This window comes from Leiobunum rupestre, chromosome 2 (assembly GCF_980474605.1).
Source record: "Leiobunum rupestre chromosome 2, qqLeiRupe1.1.hap1, whole genome shotgun sequence".
Taxonomy (NCBI): Eukaryota; Metazoa; Arthropoda; class Arachnida; order Opiliones; family Sclerosomatidae; genus Leiobunum; species Leiobunum rupestre.
The window spans coordinates 79,702,889-79,723,113 of record NC_143385.1 but is presented as its reverse complement, the minus strand read 5'-3'; the positions used below and the strand labels follow the sequence as shown (position 1 = coordinate 79,723,113).

The 20,225-nt window shown below is 32.7% G+C and overlaps 1 protein-coding gene across 1 annotated transcript; it reads left to right on the top strand.

The window, feature by feature from the left end:
• Nucleotides 1–7,585: 7,585 nt before the first annotated feature.
• LOC149959170 (uncharacterized) lies at nt 7,586–19,979 on the top strand. The gene is made up of 4 exons (XM_090165153.1): nt 7,586–7,721; nt 15,092–15,174; nt 18,493–18,591; nt 19,855–19,979. Exons 1-4 carry the CDS (start codon nt 7,637–7,639, stop codon nt 19,945–19,947), a joined length of 360 nt encoding a protein of 119 aa, XP_090021279.1. The 5' UTR covers nt 7,586–7,636; the 3' UTR covers nt 19,948–19,979.
• The last annotated feature ends 246 nt before the right edge of the window (nt 19,980–20,225 follow it).

Sequence of the window (20,225 nt, the reverse complement as noted above, 5' to 3'; positions counted from 1 at the left end):
TACCATTGGGGGGTTGGGGGATGAAAGGGGGAAATCAGAGAGAGAAAATCTTGTTGTTACCGTTGGGGGATTGTGATAACTCGGAGGGAAGCAGAGAGAAAATCTTGGGATTACCATTGGGGGGTTGGGGGATGAAAGGGGGAAATCAGAGAGAGAAAATCTTGTTGTTACCGCTGGGGGATTGTGATAACTCGGAGGGAAGCAGAGAGAAAATCTTGCGATTACCATTGGGGGATTGGGGGATGAAAGGGGGAAAGCAGAGAGAGAGAAAATCTTGTTGTTACCGCTGGGGAATTGGGGGAACGCAGAGAGAGAAAATCTTGTTGTTACCGCTGGGGAATTGGGGGAACGCAGAGAGAGAAAATCTTGTTGTTACCGCTGGGGAATTGGGGGAACGCAGAGAGAGAAAATGTTGTTGTTACCGCTGGGGAATTGGGGGAACGCAGAGAGAGAAAATCTTGTTGTTACCGTTGGGGGATTGTGATAACTCGGAGGGAAGCAGAGAGAAAATCTTGGGATTACCATTGGGGGGTTGGGGGATGAAAGGGGGAAATCAGAGAGAGAAAATCTTGTTGTTACCGTTGGGGGATTGTGATAACTCGGAGGGAAGCAGAGAGAAAATCTTGGGATTACCATTGGGGGGTTGGGGGATGAAAGGGGGAAATCAGAGAGAGAAAATCTTGTTGTTACCGCTGGGGGATTGTGATAACTCGGAGGGAAGCAGAGAGAAAATCTTGCGATTACCATTGGGGGATTGGGGGATGAAAGGGGGAAAGCAGAGAGAGAGAAAATCTTGTTGTTACCGCTGGGGAATTGGGGGAACGCAGAGAGAGAAAATCTTGTTGTTACCGCTGGGGAATTGGGGGAACGCAGAGAGAGAAAATCTTGTTGTTACCGCTGGGGAATTGGGGGAACGCAGAGAGAGAAAATCTTGTTGTTACCGCTGGGGAATTGGGGGAACGCAGAGAGAGAAAATGTTGTTGTTACCGCTGGGGAATTGGGGGAACGCAGAGAGAGAAAATCTTGTTGTTACCGTTGGGGGATTGTGATAACTCGGAGGGAAGCAGAGAGAAAATCTTGGGATTACCATTGGGGGGTTGGGGGATGAAAGGGGGAAATCAGAGAGAGAAAATCTTGTTGTTACCGCTGGGGGATTGTGATAACTCGGAGGGAAGCAGAGAGAAAATCTTGCGATTACCATTGGGGGATTGGGGGATGAAAGGGGGAAAGCAGAGAGAGAGAAAATCTTGTTGTTACCGCTGGGGAATTGGGGGAACGCAGAGAGAGAAAATCTTGTTGTTACCGCTGGGGAATTGGGGGAACGCAGAGAGAGAAAATCTTGTTGTTACCGCTGGGGAATTGGGGGAACGCAGAGAGAGAAAATGTTGTTGTTACCGCTGGGGAATTGGGGGAACGCAGAGAGAGAAAATCTTGTTGTTACCGTTGGGGGATTGTGATAACTCGGAGGGAAGCAGAGAGAAAATCTTGGGATTACCATTGGGGGGTTGGGGGATGAAAGGGGGAAATCAGAGAGAGAAAATCTTGTTGTTACCGCTGGGGGATTGTGATAACTCGGAGGGAAGCAGAGAGAAAATCTTGCGATTACCATTGGGGGATTGGGGGATGAAAGGGGGAAAGCAGAGAGAGAGAAAATCTTGTTGTTACCGCTGGGGAATTGGGGGAACGCAGAGAGAGAAAATCTTGTTGTTACCGCTGGGGAATTGGGGGAACGCAGAGAGAGAAAATCTTGTTGTTACCGCTGGGGAATTGGGGGAACGCAGAGAGAGAAAATGTTGTTGTTACCGCTGGGGAATTGGGGGAACGCAGAGAGAGAAAATCTTGTTGTTACCGCTGGGGAATTGGGGGAACGCAGAGAGAGAAAATCTTGTTGTTACCGCTGGGGAATTGGGGGAACGCAGAGAGAGAAAATCTTGTTGTTACCGTTGGGGGATTGTGATAACTCGGAGGGAAGCAGAGAGAAAATCTTGCGATTACCATTGGGGGGTTGGGGGATGAAAGGGGGAAATCAGAGAGAGAAAATCTTGTTGTTACCGCTGGGGGATTGTGATAAGATATCAGATTCATTATCTCAATCCCCCAGGGGTAATCCTTCTCTCTTTCGTTTTGTCGTTTTTTTAACTGTCTCTTTGTTTGTCCTATATATGTTTTATTACATTTGCATTTAATTTCGTATACCACTCCTGTTTTATTTAGATCGTCTACGTTGGGTCTATTTTTAATTAATTTATATTTTAATGTATTTGACGTTTTATTTATAAGAGTGGCGTATGTTTTTTTAGTTGTCTAGCAGACTTTTCGGAAATTCCATTTAAGTAAGGTAAAGTTAATATATTTTTTGGTTTTTCTTTTTTATATTATTTTTTACTAGATTTTCCTTAAATACCTGCTTAACTAGTTGTTGTGGATAGCCACTATTTACATATTGCTTTTCAAGCATATTTTTATCACCTCGAGGATCATCTGATAAACATTCTATCTTGTTTTTAAAAGACTTAACTATTATTATTTTTATAATTTTTGATGGGATGATTGAAAATTTAAAAACTTTTTAGAGTGGGTATCTTTCTGGTACATAGTACCCTTTATAGTTTTATTATCGTGTTTTAAAAGAATGTCTAGAAATGGTAAGCTTTTTTCATTTTCATTTTCTAATGTAAACTGTATATCTTTTTGGATTTATTTACTATTTTTAATAATTTATTTTCATCTAACCGATTGATATTGATTTATTTTTAAAATTCTAAATTTACCATGGATCGAAATTTTAACATTTATAATTATATTAACGACATGAAAGGCGTGTCGGGATTCTACAGGATTAGACATTTAACAGAAAAATTAGTAAATTCAAGTAATCAGATTACATTTCTACATCGATGCAATTTAAATAACATTACCCCAAAAGGTTTACGGTGCAAAACAGCTTTAACATCGCATCGAATAATGAAAAAAAATGGCAAGTTTAAATAAGAACGTACTTAAGGAAGCAATAAATGACACAAGAAGGAGACGACGGATGACTAATATGCATGGAATTCAGGAACAACGCATAAAATTATGGAATACAGGTATAGATTACCAGATATATAATTTTTTATTGGAATGGATTGGACAATTCGAAAAAAGTAGATCTCAATATTTTAAAGAAATTCATATAGATAAATTTAACTATCTAATTTTGAAAACAATAAATATGACTATAGATGATAACAATAAATTAGACAAAAATGTGGTAAATCTATCAGATAGGTTATTGTCACAAGGAGAATTAGCGTTATTATCAAAAGGCTTAACGTTCGGTGTATGTCAAAAATCCGTTGACGTTTTAGATATATGTGTACAAACAGAAGAACAATTAAAAAAATTGGAACTAAAGGAGGAAACAAAACAGGATATTAGAAATTTGGTAAAAACTAATTTTTCAAAATCGTCAAAAATGATGAATTTAAACAGATTAGAGACTAAGGGGTTAAAATTTTTAAATAATGACAATACGATAAAAATATTAAAAGCAGATACAGGAGGTAAAATTGTAATTCTTAATACAAAAGATTATTTAGAAAAAATGAATAAAATATTAATGACAGAAGACTATAAAAAGATTAAAAGTGACCCAACAGATAAAATCGATAGAAAAGTTCACGAGATTATCAACCAAGCCATTAAGGATGGTGAAATTGAACAGGAAAAAAAAAATTTTCTTCCCACCTATATTAAAAGTACCACATATCTATGGGTTAGTAAAAATTCATAAAAAAGAAAATCCACTTAGGGTAAATAGTTTCATCAATGAATAAAATACGCGAAAAAGTAGATTAGTCCATAATTAAAAGGGATAATATAGCTAAATCCTAAACAAATTTGAAGAAATTAAAAACTTACTACTAACTCGTACCCAATAGGTCTTCGAGCAAAAAACGCGAAACTCGGATCAAATAGATCTTCGAGTAATAAACTAAATTAAAATTAAATAAAATAAAATAGCCAGAAATTCCAACGGTAGACCGGTTTCGTTCTATTTGGAACTCATCAGTACCGTGCGGGAAATCTGGCTGGCGACTGTCAAATCTAAAGGAGAAACTAAGCCTAAACATTTAAAATTTCAAAACGCGTTGCGTATAGCAACGGAAAGCCGAAAAGGGGGGAGTGTGGTGGAGAATAGAATATACGATAAGTTAAGTTAGAAGAAACCAGTCCATAGGTGGTTTCTTCTAACTTAACTCATCAATGAATAGTCCAACATATATGTGTGCGAAACGTTTAGTAAATATAATAGCCCCATTGATAGGTGAAAATGGACTGTCCATAAAAAATACATATGAATTTATGGCTGACATAAAAAAACAAAAACTAAATGAGAATGAAGAATTGTGTAGTCTTGATGTGGTAAATTTGAATGGAAGTATACCGATATCTTAAGCTTTAAATATATTAAAATCGAAATTAAAAGCAGAAAAAATCTAAAAAATAGGACGAATTTAAGTTTGTCAACTATTTTAAATCTAGCGGAAGTTTGTTTAAATGCTTTAGTCCCATTCGACCGAAGGCGGTTTTTGAGGTGTCCCATTCGACCGAATTCCGCCGAAACGTGCGGTTTTTATGTGTCCCATTCGACTGAACGCTTTTATGTGTCCCATTCGACCGAACGCTGCTATATAAATTGGCTTTTGCTATGTTTTCAATTTAGTTACTGAAGTCGTTTGCAATGGAGCGGATAGCTAATAAAGGAGGGTATTTATACATCAATAATAATTATTTATTCCGTCTTAATAAAAAAAAGATACAAATTGCTATTTTTCTTGCCGAAACGCGATGTGTAAAGTAAAAACTGAAATAGTAAACTTAACCAACTCTAACCTAACCTAACGTAACCTAACCATGGATCTTCGATAGTACATACCTTATAAATAAAATACTAAATCACCCCGCCAATTGGGCTACATTTTAAAATTCTTTCGGTCGAATGGGATTTCGGTCGAATGGGAATAAACGGTTTAAATGCCACTTTTTTACATTTGAGGGTAATTTTTATACTCAAAACAAAGGACTGGCAATGGGGAACCCTTTATCTGCCCCGATAGAAAATTTAGTGATGGAGTATATCGAAAATAGTATAAAATCAAAAATTATTGAATATGTTAAATTATGGAGACGTTTTATGGATGACGTATTTTTAATAAAAAAAAATCGGTTAGATGAAAATGAATGATTAAAAATAGTAAATAAAATCCAAAAAGATATACAGTTTACAAGATAGAATGTTTATCAGATGATCCTCGAGAAGATAAAAATATGTTTGAACAGCAATTTGTAAATAGTGGTTATCCACAACAACTAGTTTCGCAGATATTTAAGGAAAATCAAGTAAAAAATAATATAAAAAAAGAAAAACCAAAAATATATTAACTTTGCCTTACTTCAATGGAATTTCAGAAACGTCTGCTAGACAACTAAAAAAACATAAGTCACTCTTATAAATAAAACGTCAAATACATTAAAATCTAAATTAATTAAGAATAAACCCAAGGTAGACGATCTAAATAAAAAAGGAGTGGTATACGAAATTAAATGCAAATGTAATAAAACATGTATAGGACAAACCAAGAGACAGTTAAAAAAACGACAAAACGAACATAAAACTTGTGGAAAGAAAAAAGATGAAAGTAACGGACTTGCAATGCATATAAAAGGTGAAAATAGACATGAAATAGACTGGGGCTCTACAAAAAAAATTCTGCCAAGAAGAGAGATGGTACAAACGATGTTTTAAAGAGGCTGTATATATTAACGATAGAGGGGAATTAAATTTAGACAGAGGAAATATAAACTTAAGAGGGTGGGGAGGATTAAAATTAAAAAATTAAAAAATGTACTAGACGCATGGGGTAATGTTGTTTAATATCAAACGGTATGGAATTGTTTTTAAATATTTTTATTTTTTATTTATTAATTCTGTAAATTTCTGTATCAATGTTTATTGTTTAGTATTAAAGAGGTAACGGCTGACGAAGGACCACGGTCTGAAAGCTCCCGAAAAATTTAATAAATATATTTTAAAATATCCATGAAGTATCAGCTCCTTTGATATTGATTTATTTTTAAAGTTCTAAATTTACCATGGATCGAAATTTTAACATTTATAATTAAAAACAATTATTTGACTTTACCCAATTTAACTTAAAATTATCTTAATATTACTTTATTCTTGCAATTTATTGAAATTTTACTCATTCTTTGTAAAAATTAACCCAAAATTGATAAATTTTAAACAAAATAGGTAAAATGTTTCATTTTGGGTAAGTTTTGAATATTTTAATTTTTTTAAATTTTGTAAGAATTTTCAAGTTTTAAGTGTGAAAACGAAAATATCCCATGGAGATTTTTGTTTTGAGAGGTCAAAAACATTTTCGGTTGCCATGGGAAAACTAGAGCCCATTGCAACTTTTTCTTTTGCAAATTTTCATACTACGATAAGGTCTACCTAACCCCCAAGTTTCAACAAAATCGGTTATAACGACCACGGTTAGTCTCTTTGTGAGAGCAGCCGGGCTTTATCGCGGTCACATTTCAGGGCTAGCAAGGTTTTGTGGTCTTTTTTCATTAGATGTCGCTAGCGTCGAAATCAAAACCAGATGCTTAACCTACATTTTGACCCAAAAGGCGGGAGATAAAAGTAACCCTAGCGTTGTTTGGCTCGTTTTAAAATTTGGCAATAACTTAAATTATTGTAATTTTTAACAATATATTTTATATGATATATATATAATTTAGGTTAAAGTCCACTAACAATTGTAAGCAGAGTATAATTTGTTTAATTATAATACTCTGCAATGGTTTTATGACGACGATATCGTTTAGCTATTTTGAATTTTAGCTACCTGTGCCATTAATAGATGGCACCACGCTCTCCAGTAAATTAGTTTTCTCGAAGAATCAAATATATTCATTGCCATCTCTAATAAAAAGGGCCTAATCATAATATAGATGGCAATGTTAGAGCCGACAGTTGCTTTAAAACTTCCATAAACTACTCAAAATATTGAAAGAATAACGCATTTAATTTTTTCGTCGTCAAAAATGCCTAAATATCAATGAAATAAGCCGTTTAGTTTTTGCGTCTTCAAAACGCGCTCGAGAAGTCTGGCAGTGCTGGTGGCGGCCTCTGCCAGCGGGGACCTGTAGACGCTCTCGCGCCAAAAATAATATTACGTGTTCTTTCGAAAGAGATGCCTCTCTATACTAAAATAGTACATTCAAACCGTATTTATTTGAAATCCAGCAGGATATAAAGCTTTAAACGAAATAAACTGCCAAAAATATAGGCGTGAAATTTGTAAAAGAATAATCCTTAGAGCCTACATATTATTATTATTTGAAATGCAATGACGCGTCCAAAACAATTACGCGTGTTTCAGGTATTTCGACTCCAAACGCGAGTTTCCTTATCAGCGTAATACCATTACTCAATCAACCTCGAAGGCAACGACACCAAAGCGAAGATAAAAAACTATCGAAACTAAGCGGATGTCGAAAGTTACTGTTGGTTTTCATCTCAGACGGAAGCTTTCCAAATATTTCAAATTTTTACTTTCCTGTGTATGAATGGTGACCGCTAATGGATACCATATTGAATATTTCCGCAATTATATTATCACTGATCGTGGCGTTCCTTTTGAAACGTCTCTTCGACTACATCTACGGTATGTGCGTCCTTGATTACTTCCTCTTGCACTACACTTGTACATTTCTATTACGTCTGACTCTCGTAAGCCGGCAGAAAATTTCTAGAAAAGACCGGCGTCGCTTAAGAAATGAGGCCAATGTTGGAAAATAATTTGCAGCGTAGATATTAAACCATTTTCTTCTTAAAACTTTCAGTATTCATGAATTATAATTGGTACTTGAATTTTCAAGTTCATTACACTGCCAGTTTGTATTTCCACTTATTAATTTAAAACTGTAGTTGGCTGACGCGAGATCAAAGTTGGCCGTGGCTGAACGGTGTAAATCCAAACCGTGCTTTAAACCGTTTTGAGTATGTTAAAGGTATAAATTCAAGCCATTAACGGTGTATAATTAAAATGTTTTTCGTATTCTAATAGCAGAAACTCACCCTCTTAATAGTGTATTAGTAAACCGGCTTGCGTATGTTAAAGCATAGACGAAGAACGGGTCTATGGTTAAAGGTATAAATTCAAACCACCAATGGTGTATCAACGAACTTCTTAGGTCATTCTAATAGCGTAAACTCATTCCCTTATTAGTGTATTAATAAACAGTTTCCGATAAAATACTGGGATGAAATCAAATCCCAAATGGAATAATAAAAAACCGTAGCGATTATGCTAATGTTACCAAACAAACCGTTTTGGGAATGCTAAAAGACCAAATTTAGCGAGGGGCTAACCACTCCCCGTAATCGGTGTACAAGCCTGTACCTTTGACTGCACTAAAATGATTACGTAAATGAGTACAGATTTAGCACTACCAAAGGCTGTACTCATTGGTAATCGGTGTACAGATTTTCAGAGAGTGGTTAGCCCCTCGAAATTTAGACCCTAAAGGTATATCAACAACCATTTTTGAATATTTAAAAGGCGTAAACCCCACCCCTTTTTGGTGTATTAACCAACCCATTTTGATAAATGAATGTACCATTTAAAGTATGCTAATGGTATGTGCTGATAAAAATACTTATAATTACATAGAAGTTTCACATAAGTAAATTTTCCCTATAACCCCAAATTTTTAAATATAAAATAAATAATATTAATCGATAAATATCAAATTAATAATATTAATCGATACATATTAAATAAATAATATTAATCTATAAATATTATATAAATAATATTAATAGTTAATTATAAAATAATTTATATTAATTGATAGATAGTAAATAATTCATGTTAACCGACAGGTATAAAAAAATTCATTTTAATCGACAGGTATGAAATAATTCATTTTAATCGACAGGTATAAAATAATTCATTTTAATCGACAGGTATAAAATAATTCATTTTAATCGACAGGTATAAAATAATTAATATTAATTGGTAATTAATAAATACTTAATATTCATCGAAAAATATTACATAAATAATATTAATCGATAAATATAAAATAATTAATATTAATCGATAAATATAAAATAATTAATATTATTTGGTAAATAATACATACTTAATATTATTTGGTAAGTAATACATACTTAATATTAATCGTTAAATAATAAATAATTAATATTAAACGATATCGAATAAATATGTAATATTAAACGATATCTAATAAATAATTCATATTAATATGTAAATAATAAAAGATTAATGTTTACTGATTAAAATTAATAATCCATATTAATCGATTAATATTAAATAAATAATATTAATAGATACATATTTAATAATTAATATTATTCGATAAATATTAAATAAATAATATTAATTGATAAATATTAAAAGAATTTATTAATCGATAAATATTAAATAAATAATATCAGAAGCCAATAATAAGATTAATATTAATCGATAAATGTTTAATAAATAATATGAATCGTTAAATATTAAATAATTTACATTAATCGATAAATATAAAATAATTCATATTGATTGGTATTTAAAGAATGCTTAATATTAATCGATAAATATTATTAATTATTTAATATTAATCGATAAATATTATTAATTATTTAATATTAATCGATAAATAATATTAATTATTTAATATTTATTCATTATAATTAATTATTTGATATTAATCGAGAAATTTTAAATAATTAATGTTAAGCGATAAATAATAAATAAATAATATCAGAGGCCTATAATAAGATTAATATTAATCAATACATGTTTAAAAATAATAAGAATCGTTAAATATTAAATATTTTACGTTAATCGATAAATTTAAAATAATTCATATTAATCGATAAATATAAAATAATTCATATTAATCGATAAATATCAAATAATTAATATTAATCGATAAATAAAAAATAATTCATATTAATCGATAGATTTAAAATAATTCATATTAATTGGTAATTAATAAATGCTTAATATTAATCGATAAATAACATTAATTATTTAATATTAATCGATAAATAATATGAATTATTTAATATTAATTCATTATAATTCATTATTTAATATTTATTCATTATAATTAATTATTTGATCAATATTAAATAAATAATATTTATTAATTATAATTAATTATTTGATCAATATTAAATAAATAATATTTATTAATTATAATTAATTATTTGATCAATATTAAATAAATGATATTTATTAATTATAATTAATTATTTGATCAATATTAAATAAATAATATTTATTAATTATAATTAATTATTTGATCAATATTAAATAAATAATATTTATTAATTATAATTAATTATTTGATCAATATTAAATAAATAATATTTATTAATTATAATTAATTATTTGATCAATATTAAATAAATAATATTTATTCATTATAATTAATTATTTGATCAATATTAAATAAATAATATTTATTCATTATAATTAATTTTTTGATCAATAATAAATAAATAATATTTATTCATTATAATTAATTATTTGATCAATATTAAATAAATAATATTTTTTCATTATAATTAATTTTTTGATCAATATTAAATAAATAATATTTTTTCATTATAATTAATTATTTGATCAATATTAAATAAATAATATTTATCGATTAATATTAAATAAATAATATTAATCGATATATATTAAATAATTCTTTGTAATATATAAAAATAATTAATATTAACCGATTAAAATAAATATTTCATATTAATCGATATATATATTAAATAATTCTTTGTAATATATAAAAATAATTAATATTAACCGATTAAAATAAATATTTCATATTAATCGATAAATAAATAATATTAATATATAAATATTTAACAATTAATATTTATTGATAAATTTTAAATGAATAATAATAATAGATAAATATTTAAGAATTAATATTAATCGATAAATATTAAAAGAATAATACTTATCGATAAATAATAAATAATTAATATTAATCAGTAAATATTAAAAAAAATTAATTATGAAAATTTTAAATAATATTTATTAATTAAAATAACTACCACGTGAGGTAGCTGTTAAACGGCTTAAATTCTTGGGAACGATTCACAAAGTATGTGACGCAAAAATCGATTTTTTTTCGATATGCCTCTACGGCTCGCAACTAAGAGTAACAAATTGAAAGACCGGCACCCCAAATTACGTTACAACTATTCCAAACCCGTCAAATATAATAGCACCTTAAATTTAAAATATAATTATAAAACTATAATATCTGACGTAACATTTGATTGACCCCTTTACCGCATTACGTCATTTGTGAATAGCTCGATGCAGAAAATAATATATGCAAGTATAATTTTTATTTATACTTATTTAATTATAATTAAATTAATGATTTAATTGAATAATTAAACCTCGATAAAATATGCTTAGTCCTAGTTTTGGTTTTGAGTTTCAAATTTCATCTAGACACAATTTAACAGCTCAAATTGAGTTTTAATTCTAATTCAATGGGAGTGTAATTCATAAAGGTTGTTTGAATAACAATTGTACCAGATAAAGATTATGATTCTTACGTACGGCCATAAATACTGAGATTTAGTCCTAGTTTATTTAAAATGCGTCGTCATTATATTTTACACCGACTTCGCCCTAAAATCAAAGATTTGAAGCCGAGCTCCGAAACTTTTCAAACTTCAAGAACTTTAAAACGGCTAGTGAATTACATAGCTGGCAAACGTGAAAAGTTTATAAACTGCTAGATTTTCGTTTACTAAGCAAGCGATAAATCAAAACGCGTCTGATAAGCAGACGTAATTACAGCATTTTTATGAGCTTTTCGTGTGGGTCTATAGTATACATTGGTTCTAGGGTTTGAACCCGAACTATCTGCAACTAAAACTATTTTGTGAGTTTTGGGTAAAATGGTGTAGTTAGTTAATTAGTTATTAACTTTAGACAAATGTGTTTTGGTGGATTTCTCGTATGTTTTCAGCTATTATGATGGCCATATTTAGAGCTCGAGGAAACGGATAAATTAACCGCCAAAATTTCAATTAATCATAAAAATTCGATTAACTGTTTATTTCTGGATATTATTCACGACTATTATACTATTGTAACAAATAAATTTTTATTCGGAAAATTTTCGGATATGGATATTAAAGAAATATTTATCCAAATGACGCGATATTTAGCATCATCCTACATTGAAGTATGAAGTATAAATGTTCGTTTTTTTTTAAAATGGTTCTGTGTCGTCATAATTCAAGAAGGAACCGCAAAAATTCGTGTTTCAAGACTTTATCATCCTCGATTAGATACTTTTATAAAGAAAATACACGTGTTTTATTGTCGATTAATGCAACTCGCTCTAGTATTAAATCATTTACTTGAAATAAAAACTCAGGGATACAAATTTAATTTTTTAGTTTTCATAGAAAAATGTTCTGACTGTTATCGGTATCGGCCAATATCGGCTTTAAGCCTTCCATAAGATATTTCTACGTACTTTCACTGTTTTTTTCTACGTCACCCACCACCAATTTCGCTATAGCCAGTGGCGTAGCTATCATAGGGCTGGGCGGTACGGTGCACCGGGGCCCCATAGCGCAGGGGGGCCCCTAAGCCTAGGCTATACTGTGGAAAAATTCGGGAAATGCACGTATTTATGTAACGTGAATACTTCGACGCTTCGTCACGCCGCTAACTGAAACTGCAGCAAAATATGATATTGAACACCAATTTCAAGTAAAACGGCCGAGAAAAGTTAAAAAACATTTTGACGAATTAGCTTCTGACCACCGATTCGAAAAAAGGGAAGATATTTTTAAAGTGACCATTTTCAATAATGTGTTAGACATTTTGATATCTCAAGTAGAGCGGCGTTTTACTGCTATGAGAGAAATCTGTGACACGTTTGATTTTCTAACGCCAAACGTTTTAGTAGATATCGACGAAGCAGTTTTATTACAAAAATTTTATCAATTTCAGTTAAAATATTCTGATATAATAGGAGCAAATTTTTTCGCTTCAATTTCTCAATGTTTACCATTTGCTTCTACCTGAATTAACCGAACCGTGGACAGTTCAACAATTATAAGGAATTCTTGAATGTGACGTTACAGAAGTGTTTTCTGCAATGTTATTATCTCACACTATACCTGTAACTTCTGCAACAGCTGAAAGATCTTTCAGCAAACTAAAAATAATTAAAAGTTATTTGCGGAATAGTCTGGGACAAAATCGGCTTTGCCATTTACCATTAATAGCAATCGAGAACAAGGCTGCAACAAAATTAAATTTGAACGAAGTTATTGAAAATTTAAAAAAAATTAAAGCGCGCAAAAGATTGTGAGTTTTTATTCAAAATATTTTAATGGAAAAATAAAAGATTTTTCTTTATCTATTTTTTTTTGGAAACATATTGGTTAGGGGGGCCATTTGTTTTTTGCACCGGGGCCCCTTGCCCTTTAGCTACGCCACTGGCTATAGCCAAACAAAAAGTTGGCTGTCCTTTTTTATTTTCCGGTAAGATTTCCCCAAACATTTCACACGGAATTCCGCACGAAAATTTCGATGTAACAGTTATTTAGTAAACACTTTTGGTAATTAAAAACCCTTTTATAATACGTTTCAATGGAAGGCTGGCTTCATCTATCTTTTATTAAAGCCAAGGCCGTTATTTTGTCGAAATTATTCAAGAATGCCACACATGAATGGCCTGGTTGAATTTTCATAAATATTTGTTGTCAGTAACAATGCACCTGGAATAATTTAATTCGTGTTTGGATTTCTGAATTTCTAAATAAAAGAAGGAAATTATATATGCATACACTTGGAATGTCAAAAGGATCCGTTGCCACGGTGCTGCAAAAGCAGCTCGAGAAACTGCCGGGGTTTAAACAACGTCGAGTTATGAAAATGAACCATAATTATATAGTACGACTGGCAAGACTTAATAAAAGATTCTTAGGTATCCAAAGGCTTAAATAGGGCCCCCGCAGATGCCGCAATGCGGGGGAGGGGGATTCAAGGGGCACCTTAATTTAAAAACTCTAAGTATTAGTATACGTCGAAGAATGCACAATGAAGGGGGTCTCCACTCGCCTCTTATAAACGCCACTGATTATAGGGGCCCCAAAATTGATTCTCGGGGGGGGGGCGAATACCTTAGCTACGCCACTGTAGTTATCTATCTGTCTCTCAGCGTCCACGTGTGCACAGTGGCGTCGCCAGGGATTAGATTTGTATTCCGAACACACATATTCAAATTTTCACACGCTTTGAACGCTTTTTTCGGAGAGTGTAGAAAGCCCACTAAATATTTTTAGAATTTCCGCTTACATAGCCACAGAATTGTTTGAAAAACTCGTGTTGAACCCCACGTCGCTCAGGCATACAGATTTCTGTTTCCGAAAACCAGTGATCCTATATGATCTCACCTAAAAATATTGTGGCAGGAATTCCATCTGAATTTGTCAGAATTTCCTAGATAAAGTTGGATAGACTTCATCCTCGCTATATACATGTATATAGCGAGGATGTCATATAAAAGTCAGATTGCTCTGTATAGTTGTTTTCATAAAATGGCCAGTATACAATGGGATTTTGGTTACTACTTTTCGACTTTCCCTAAAAATGGGAGCAGCTTTAAAGGGTGGTTGAACGCCTGAGGATAATAAAAATCTTAAAACGAATGTTTTTGGTAGACATCTTGGATTTGTGAGCTCACATAACTATATTTTGCTAAACACGGAAACGAATTTGTATCGCTATACTTCAATGTAGATAAGTATTAAATATGGCGTCATTATGATAAATATGGCCATTATAATCGTTGAAAATCGGTAAACTTAGACGTCTTAATAATTTATGCGTTATCTACCCAAAAATAACAAAATAGTTTCTGTTGGAGGTACACCCCATTTTTAGCTAGTCGACTGGAAAGACTAGTTCGGTCGTTTCAGTAATAGATATTTGTAAGTCCAAAAGGAATTGTACTTTTATTACAGACAGAGGTTTCGCCAAACGAGAGCTAAACTATCCAGAAAATAGTTCTCAAATCAATACTTCTGGAACATCCACTATATTTTCCGTAAGTTAAAATTATATTTATTAAGCAACTTGCGGCAGGCTCTTACCACCAATATGAAAGTAGAATCGTCCACAAATGAGTTTTCGAAAGGGGCTCTTAGGGGGCGTTACCCGTGACAATGAGCCTGGTCTTATACAATTTCACTTTTACGTCTCTTCCACTTCACTAATTAACGAGATTAGTCGAAATTCAACCTCTGTAGCTTAGACTTTGAAGCCTAAATGCACCAATTTAAATGTCGCTCGTTTATTAAGTTACGGAAATTATTTTTCGGCTCATGTTTAATAATGTCATTGTTAGCGTCAAATATAGAGTTTGTGCTACCACGACTGGACATACAACTGATTTGTGTTTTGTTTCTCTTTATACCGCCGAACTTACGATCTCTTCAAAATTTTAACAGCATGCTCGAAATGGGAGCATGACCGTCAAGTACGATTTTATTGAACCGCCTACGCATTTAAATTAATCGAAATTGGAACTGTATAAAGTAATATAATTATTTTTGATAATTTCTAAGTTACTTAAAGCAAGTGGCGCCTCTAGTGTAGTACCTCTATGACTCAGTAGAATCCGATGGCGTTATCAGTAGGGGTGTCCAACCTAGTGTATTCCATACAATGAAGTTTTTGAAATATTTTTTGTTAAAAGGGGGGGGGGGCGACGCACAACAATAGGGGACCGAATTTTCCTTCGCGTTTGTATAAAGCCGGCTGCACACATCAGTCGCGAAGCGAGCGACGCGACGCGTAGTTAGAAAAATTCCTAGTTTCGCACACGCTTCACTTGCTCGTGCACGAACTTGGTTTTTGAAGCGACGCATGCGCGCTCAAAAATTCGCTGATGAGCTTTATGTGTGCATCCGGCGTTAGCCGCACGAGACACCACGCGATGATTTATTTTATTTATTACACGCGATGCCTCGTGGCGTGAGTGGAATAAACCAAAGGCTGATTTAAGCCGGCTGCACACATGAGACACAACGCGACGCGAAATTATTAAAAAATACTACACGAACTTGGTTTTTGAAATGATGCGTGAGCGCGCGCTCAAATTGGCTTGCCAGCTTTACGTGTGCATTCGGCTTTAGTTCCCTAATGATGCGGCAAGCCCCATTTTATCTAAAAACTATTCAGGAACCTCATTGGTTGAGATTTTCAAAACCTATACGTACGGAGACTAAATAGTAATACTAAATTTCACACTTGCACCGATTTTAGACCGAGACGTATTGTCGAATTTAAATTGTAAATTATTATAGAACAAAATAAATAAATGTAAAATGTGATAATATACACACCTTTCTGTTGTTTATCAACAGAGATTGTACTAGTAAATTAAGTAATCATAATATAATAATAATTTTATTTATCAGGAGAGAAAGTGCTATGCACTTATTCAGTCCCGAATACATACACAAGGATGTATACGTTAGTAAATCCAAATATCTGGAAACCCAAAAACAAGAAATAAAAAAGCAAAAGAAAATAAAAAAATGAAAATAAAAATAAAATAAATCAAATTAAAAGCCAAATACTAAAGAAAAATACTGAACTGTTAGTACCAGCCACGAATATTGTCAAGACGCGACTTAAACGCATGAACAGACGAGTTGACCTTTACTATCGATGGTAGGTCATTCCACTGGTTAACTACCCTTTGTGTAAAAAAAAATCTTCGAGAGAGGCTACCACATCTCTTTTTAAAGAGTGTAGGAGCTTTACGCCCTGACCATTTAACATCGAAAAACGTTTCAGTTGAGATGACATAATGACCATAAATAATTTTAAATGCTTCAATCAAATCAGTACGCAGTCTTCTGTCCTCGAGTGACAGAAGCCCCAAACGCTTGAGGCGAGTTGGGTAAGATAAGGTTCTCAAACCCGTGGCTCGCCTCTGAACCCTCTCTATATTGTCAATATCACGCGCAAGGTGAGGGGACCAAATACTGGAGCAGTAGTCAAGATGAGGGCGTATATACGAACTGTAAAGAATTTTAAAGGACTTGACAATAAAGTGTGAAAGAGATTTACGTAGCATATACAGTGCCCTCATCCCACGAGCGGCTGCAACACGACTGTGAGTGTCTCCCAACATATGACCAGAGAGCATAATTCCAAGGTCTCTTGTTTTTGAAAGACTTAACGAGTAACTTTCTTCACCGGTTAAGCTGACACATTTTCGGAGTTCGTTCGGTTTTCTTTGGAATCGTCTTTTTTTATAATGGGAGTGATAATTTTATAAAATCAGTATTAGATCACTTTAATAAGCATTAAATTATTGTGACCCGATGTATTTCATTTGGAGCTAGAGCTCTTATTTTCAACAGTTACTAACAGATCTGTGGAGGCGTATATACTTTGATAAGAATTTTATTTCTCACGAATATAAATATCAAGAACCCGTAGAAGTAACTCAGAACTAGGTGCGATAGCATTGTCCCCTGCTGCCACCTAGGAGCAACAAACAACACACCACACAAGGAGAACGCAACCCGTCAAAAGTCGTGGATTTTCTTGTGTACATTTTTCATTGGCTAGACGCTTTAGCGCCTGCTGCCGTCGGAAGGGGAAAATTCGGAAATTGTCTTCCCCCCCCCGCCCGTAAAACGTTCAGCGTAAAGGCTCGTGACGCTCGTACCCTTCGTTAGCGTGTTTAAAGGCTGGCTGCGTTCTCCTTGTTTTTGTTGCTCCTAGCTGCCACGATGATATACTTCTCAAAATGGAAACGCCCTAAACATCCGCTCTGTTGCGGCATCGGGACAATGCTAAAGTGAGATGTTTTCCTCACTCTGATTGAAAATTCCAAATGGGAAGATAATTTATTTAAATTAAATTTTCTGACTTAAGTGTAATAACTTTTAATTTTAAAATAATGATAATTACATTAAATAACAATAATTAACTAAAATTTATAGATTTAATTTTCCTCGACTGTATAGAAATGTAGGCACTAGATGGTACCAGTCAATTCCCTGACTTTGAGAAGTTTGACTTCGCGGTGTAATAGTAAGCGTAGGGAACTGTTGGCTCGCGTGGCTTGAAGGGCTGTCCACCACCCTCCTACGCATTAACCCGGCCACCTGTTTAAATTAAAAGTCCCAAGATGACTTGGGCCTATGGTGGTGCCTTGGTTATTAGTCTATCTGATTATTCTAATTATTATTTAATATTTTCCCAGTTCCCAATTATTTATATGGGTTCTTGATATTAAATATGTAGGGGTTACGCGCTCAAGCATAATCGAGGGTGTCTTTGGGACATAAATTCTATGACAAAATAATTTTACTGTTGGACCAACTGTTTACTTTCCAATTAGGACACATCATCACTTATAAGAGGCATTGGTCCTAATGACGAGAATTTGTCAATATATTTGAGATATGTCAACGTGAATGCTGATTTTGAAAGGAGTGAAGTAAGTATTGACGTTCAAATTGGACCTTTTTTTCCTTAAAATACTCGTTAATAATCCTGATTGGAAATGGCTCGAAAAATATTTCTATGCATGCATAAGTAACGTATTCAGAATAAGTATGACATTTCCTATTGTATAATGCTTATTTTCAGACCGAATATTTTTTCGACACTGACATTCACTCGAACTAAGCTGATTATTATTGTCCTTTGTGTTATATTTCGCTTTGGGTATGTTTAAAAAATAAGGGGTTTGTTGCTGGGAACAAAATTTTGATTTCGCAATAGCTCTGAAAATCTATTTTTGATAATATTTGCTAATTATACTTTTTTATTACGTTACTTATGATACAATATTTCTTATTTCAAAATCTCGCCAGTCTTTCTCTGGTACATGTAGAAATTTTACTGTGAAATATTCGCTCCCAACTTTGAGATTGTAAGTTCCTAAATAAATAATTTCGTTCAGTAGAAGTAGAGATCGGCATTTGAATAATAAATTATCCAATTATTTATTTTTATTCATTACCGCAAAATATCCAAAAATATACGAAAAACCCGATTATTTTTGCATGTTTAATCGTTGTTTATTCGTATAAAATGTTCATAAAAACAGTTAACCAAACTTTTTATGGTTAATCGAAATTTTGACGGTTAATTTATTCGTTTCGCCGACCTCTAAACTGTAGAAGTACAAATTATCTCTTTCGAGAATAAATAATCTCTGTATTATTGTGTTATTCGCTCAAAACGCGTCCAATAACTTCTCAGGCTCTCTCTTATTGTACAAAATACGTTTCGGTAGAATCTAGCCTTGTAAGGGAATAATAATAAATACACAATAATATGGTTTGAAAGTAAATATACTTAAAATTGTATGCTTCAGCAATTTTCCTGGAAAATCCGAGAAGGTACTACATGTATAGGTAAACATTTAATTTTTTCATTTCTAGATAACGTCTTTCGTAAAAGATATATTATATAATTCTAATTTACACAGCAGAAATAAAAAGAGACCTATAGCTCTGACCGAAGTAGGGTTGAGGGTTCCTTGTTAAATTGTGTATCCCCAGTGCCGGATTTTGACAACTGGAGACGCGCTAGGAGACATTTGGAAGTCCTAAATTATATGAGATAGCGGAGGCCCTTTGCCGCGGCACAGATAGCACAAAGGGAAATCCGGCACTGCTTTCCCGGGTTTTGGTCAACCATCTATTATAATTTGCAAAAGAAGATCATTTCCTTTTGGTTTATTTTATTTCAGAATGTGAATTTTGTTCTCGGGCAAATTGTTCAGGAGAACTTGGACGAGACTAGAGCCGACACCATCTTCGAAAAAAGTATTTCTACTTTTTGAATAATTTCTATATAGTTGCCATAAATTTGATTCCTTGACCAACTCGATAGCGCTTTAAAACACTATCTGATTTGGAAACTCAGCTGGTGTCTATATAACTAATGTAACCAGAGTGGTGGCCATGGTGGCTATGTGTCCCCCAACAAATAATAGCGTAAAAAATTAATTACAGTGTAAAATTTATCGTTAGTTGATATTAGCTCAAAAAAACTATTTATTTAAGAATATTTTAATCTCTCATTTTCTGCTCATGCGTAAATAATTATAACGAAAGAAAA

What these genes read in the sequence shown, in the direction of transcription:
- LOC149959170 (XM_090165153.1), top strand. Translation starts at nt 7,637, where the DNA reads ATGGATACCATATTGAATATTTCCGCAATTATATTATCACTGATCGTG. An exon ending in TCTCTTCGACTACATCTACG is followed by an intron (nt 7,722 to 15,091) that starts GTATGTGCGTCC and finishes CTTTTATTACAG; the next exon opens with ACAGAGGTTTCGCCAAACGA. An exon ending in GAACATCCACTATATTTTCC is followed by an intron (nt 15,175 to 18,492) that starts GTAAGTTAAAAT and finishes CTTTCCAATTAG; the next exon opens with GACACATCATCACTTATAAG.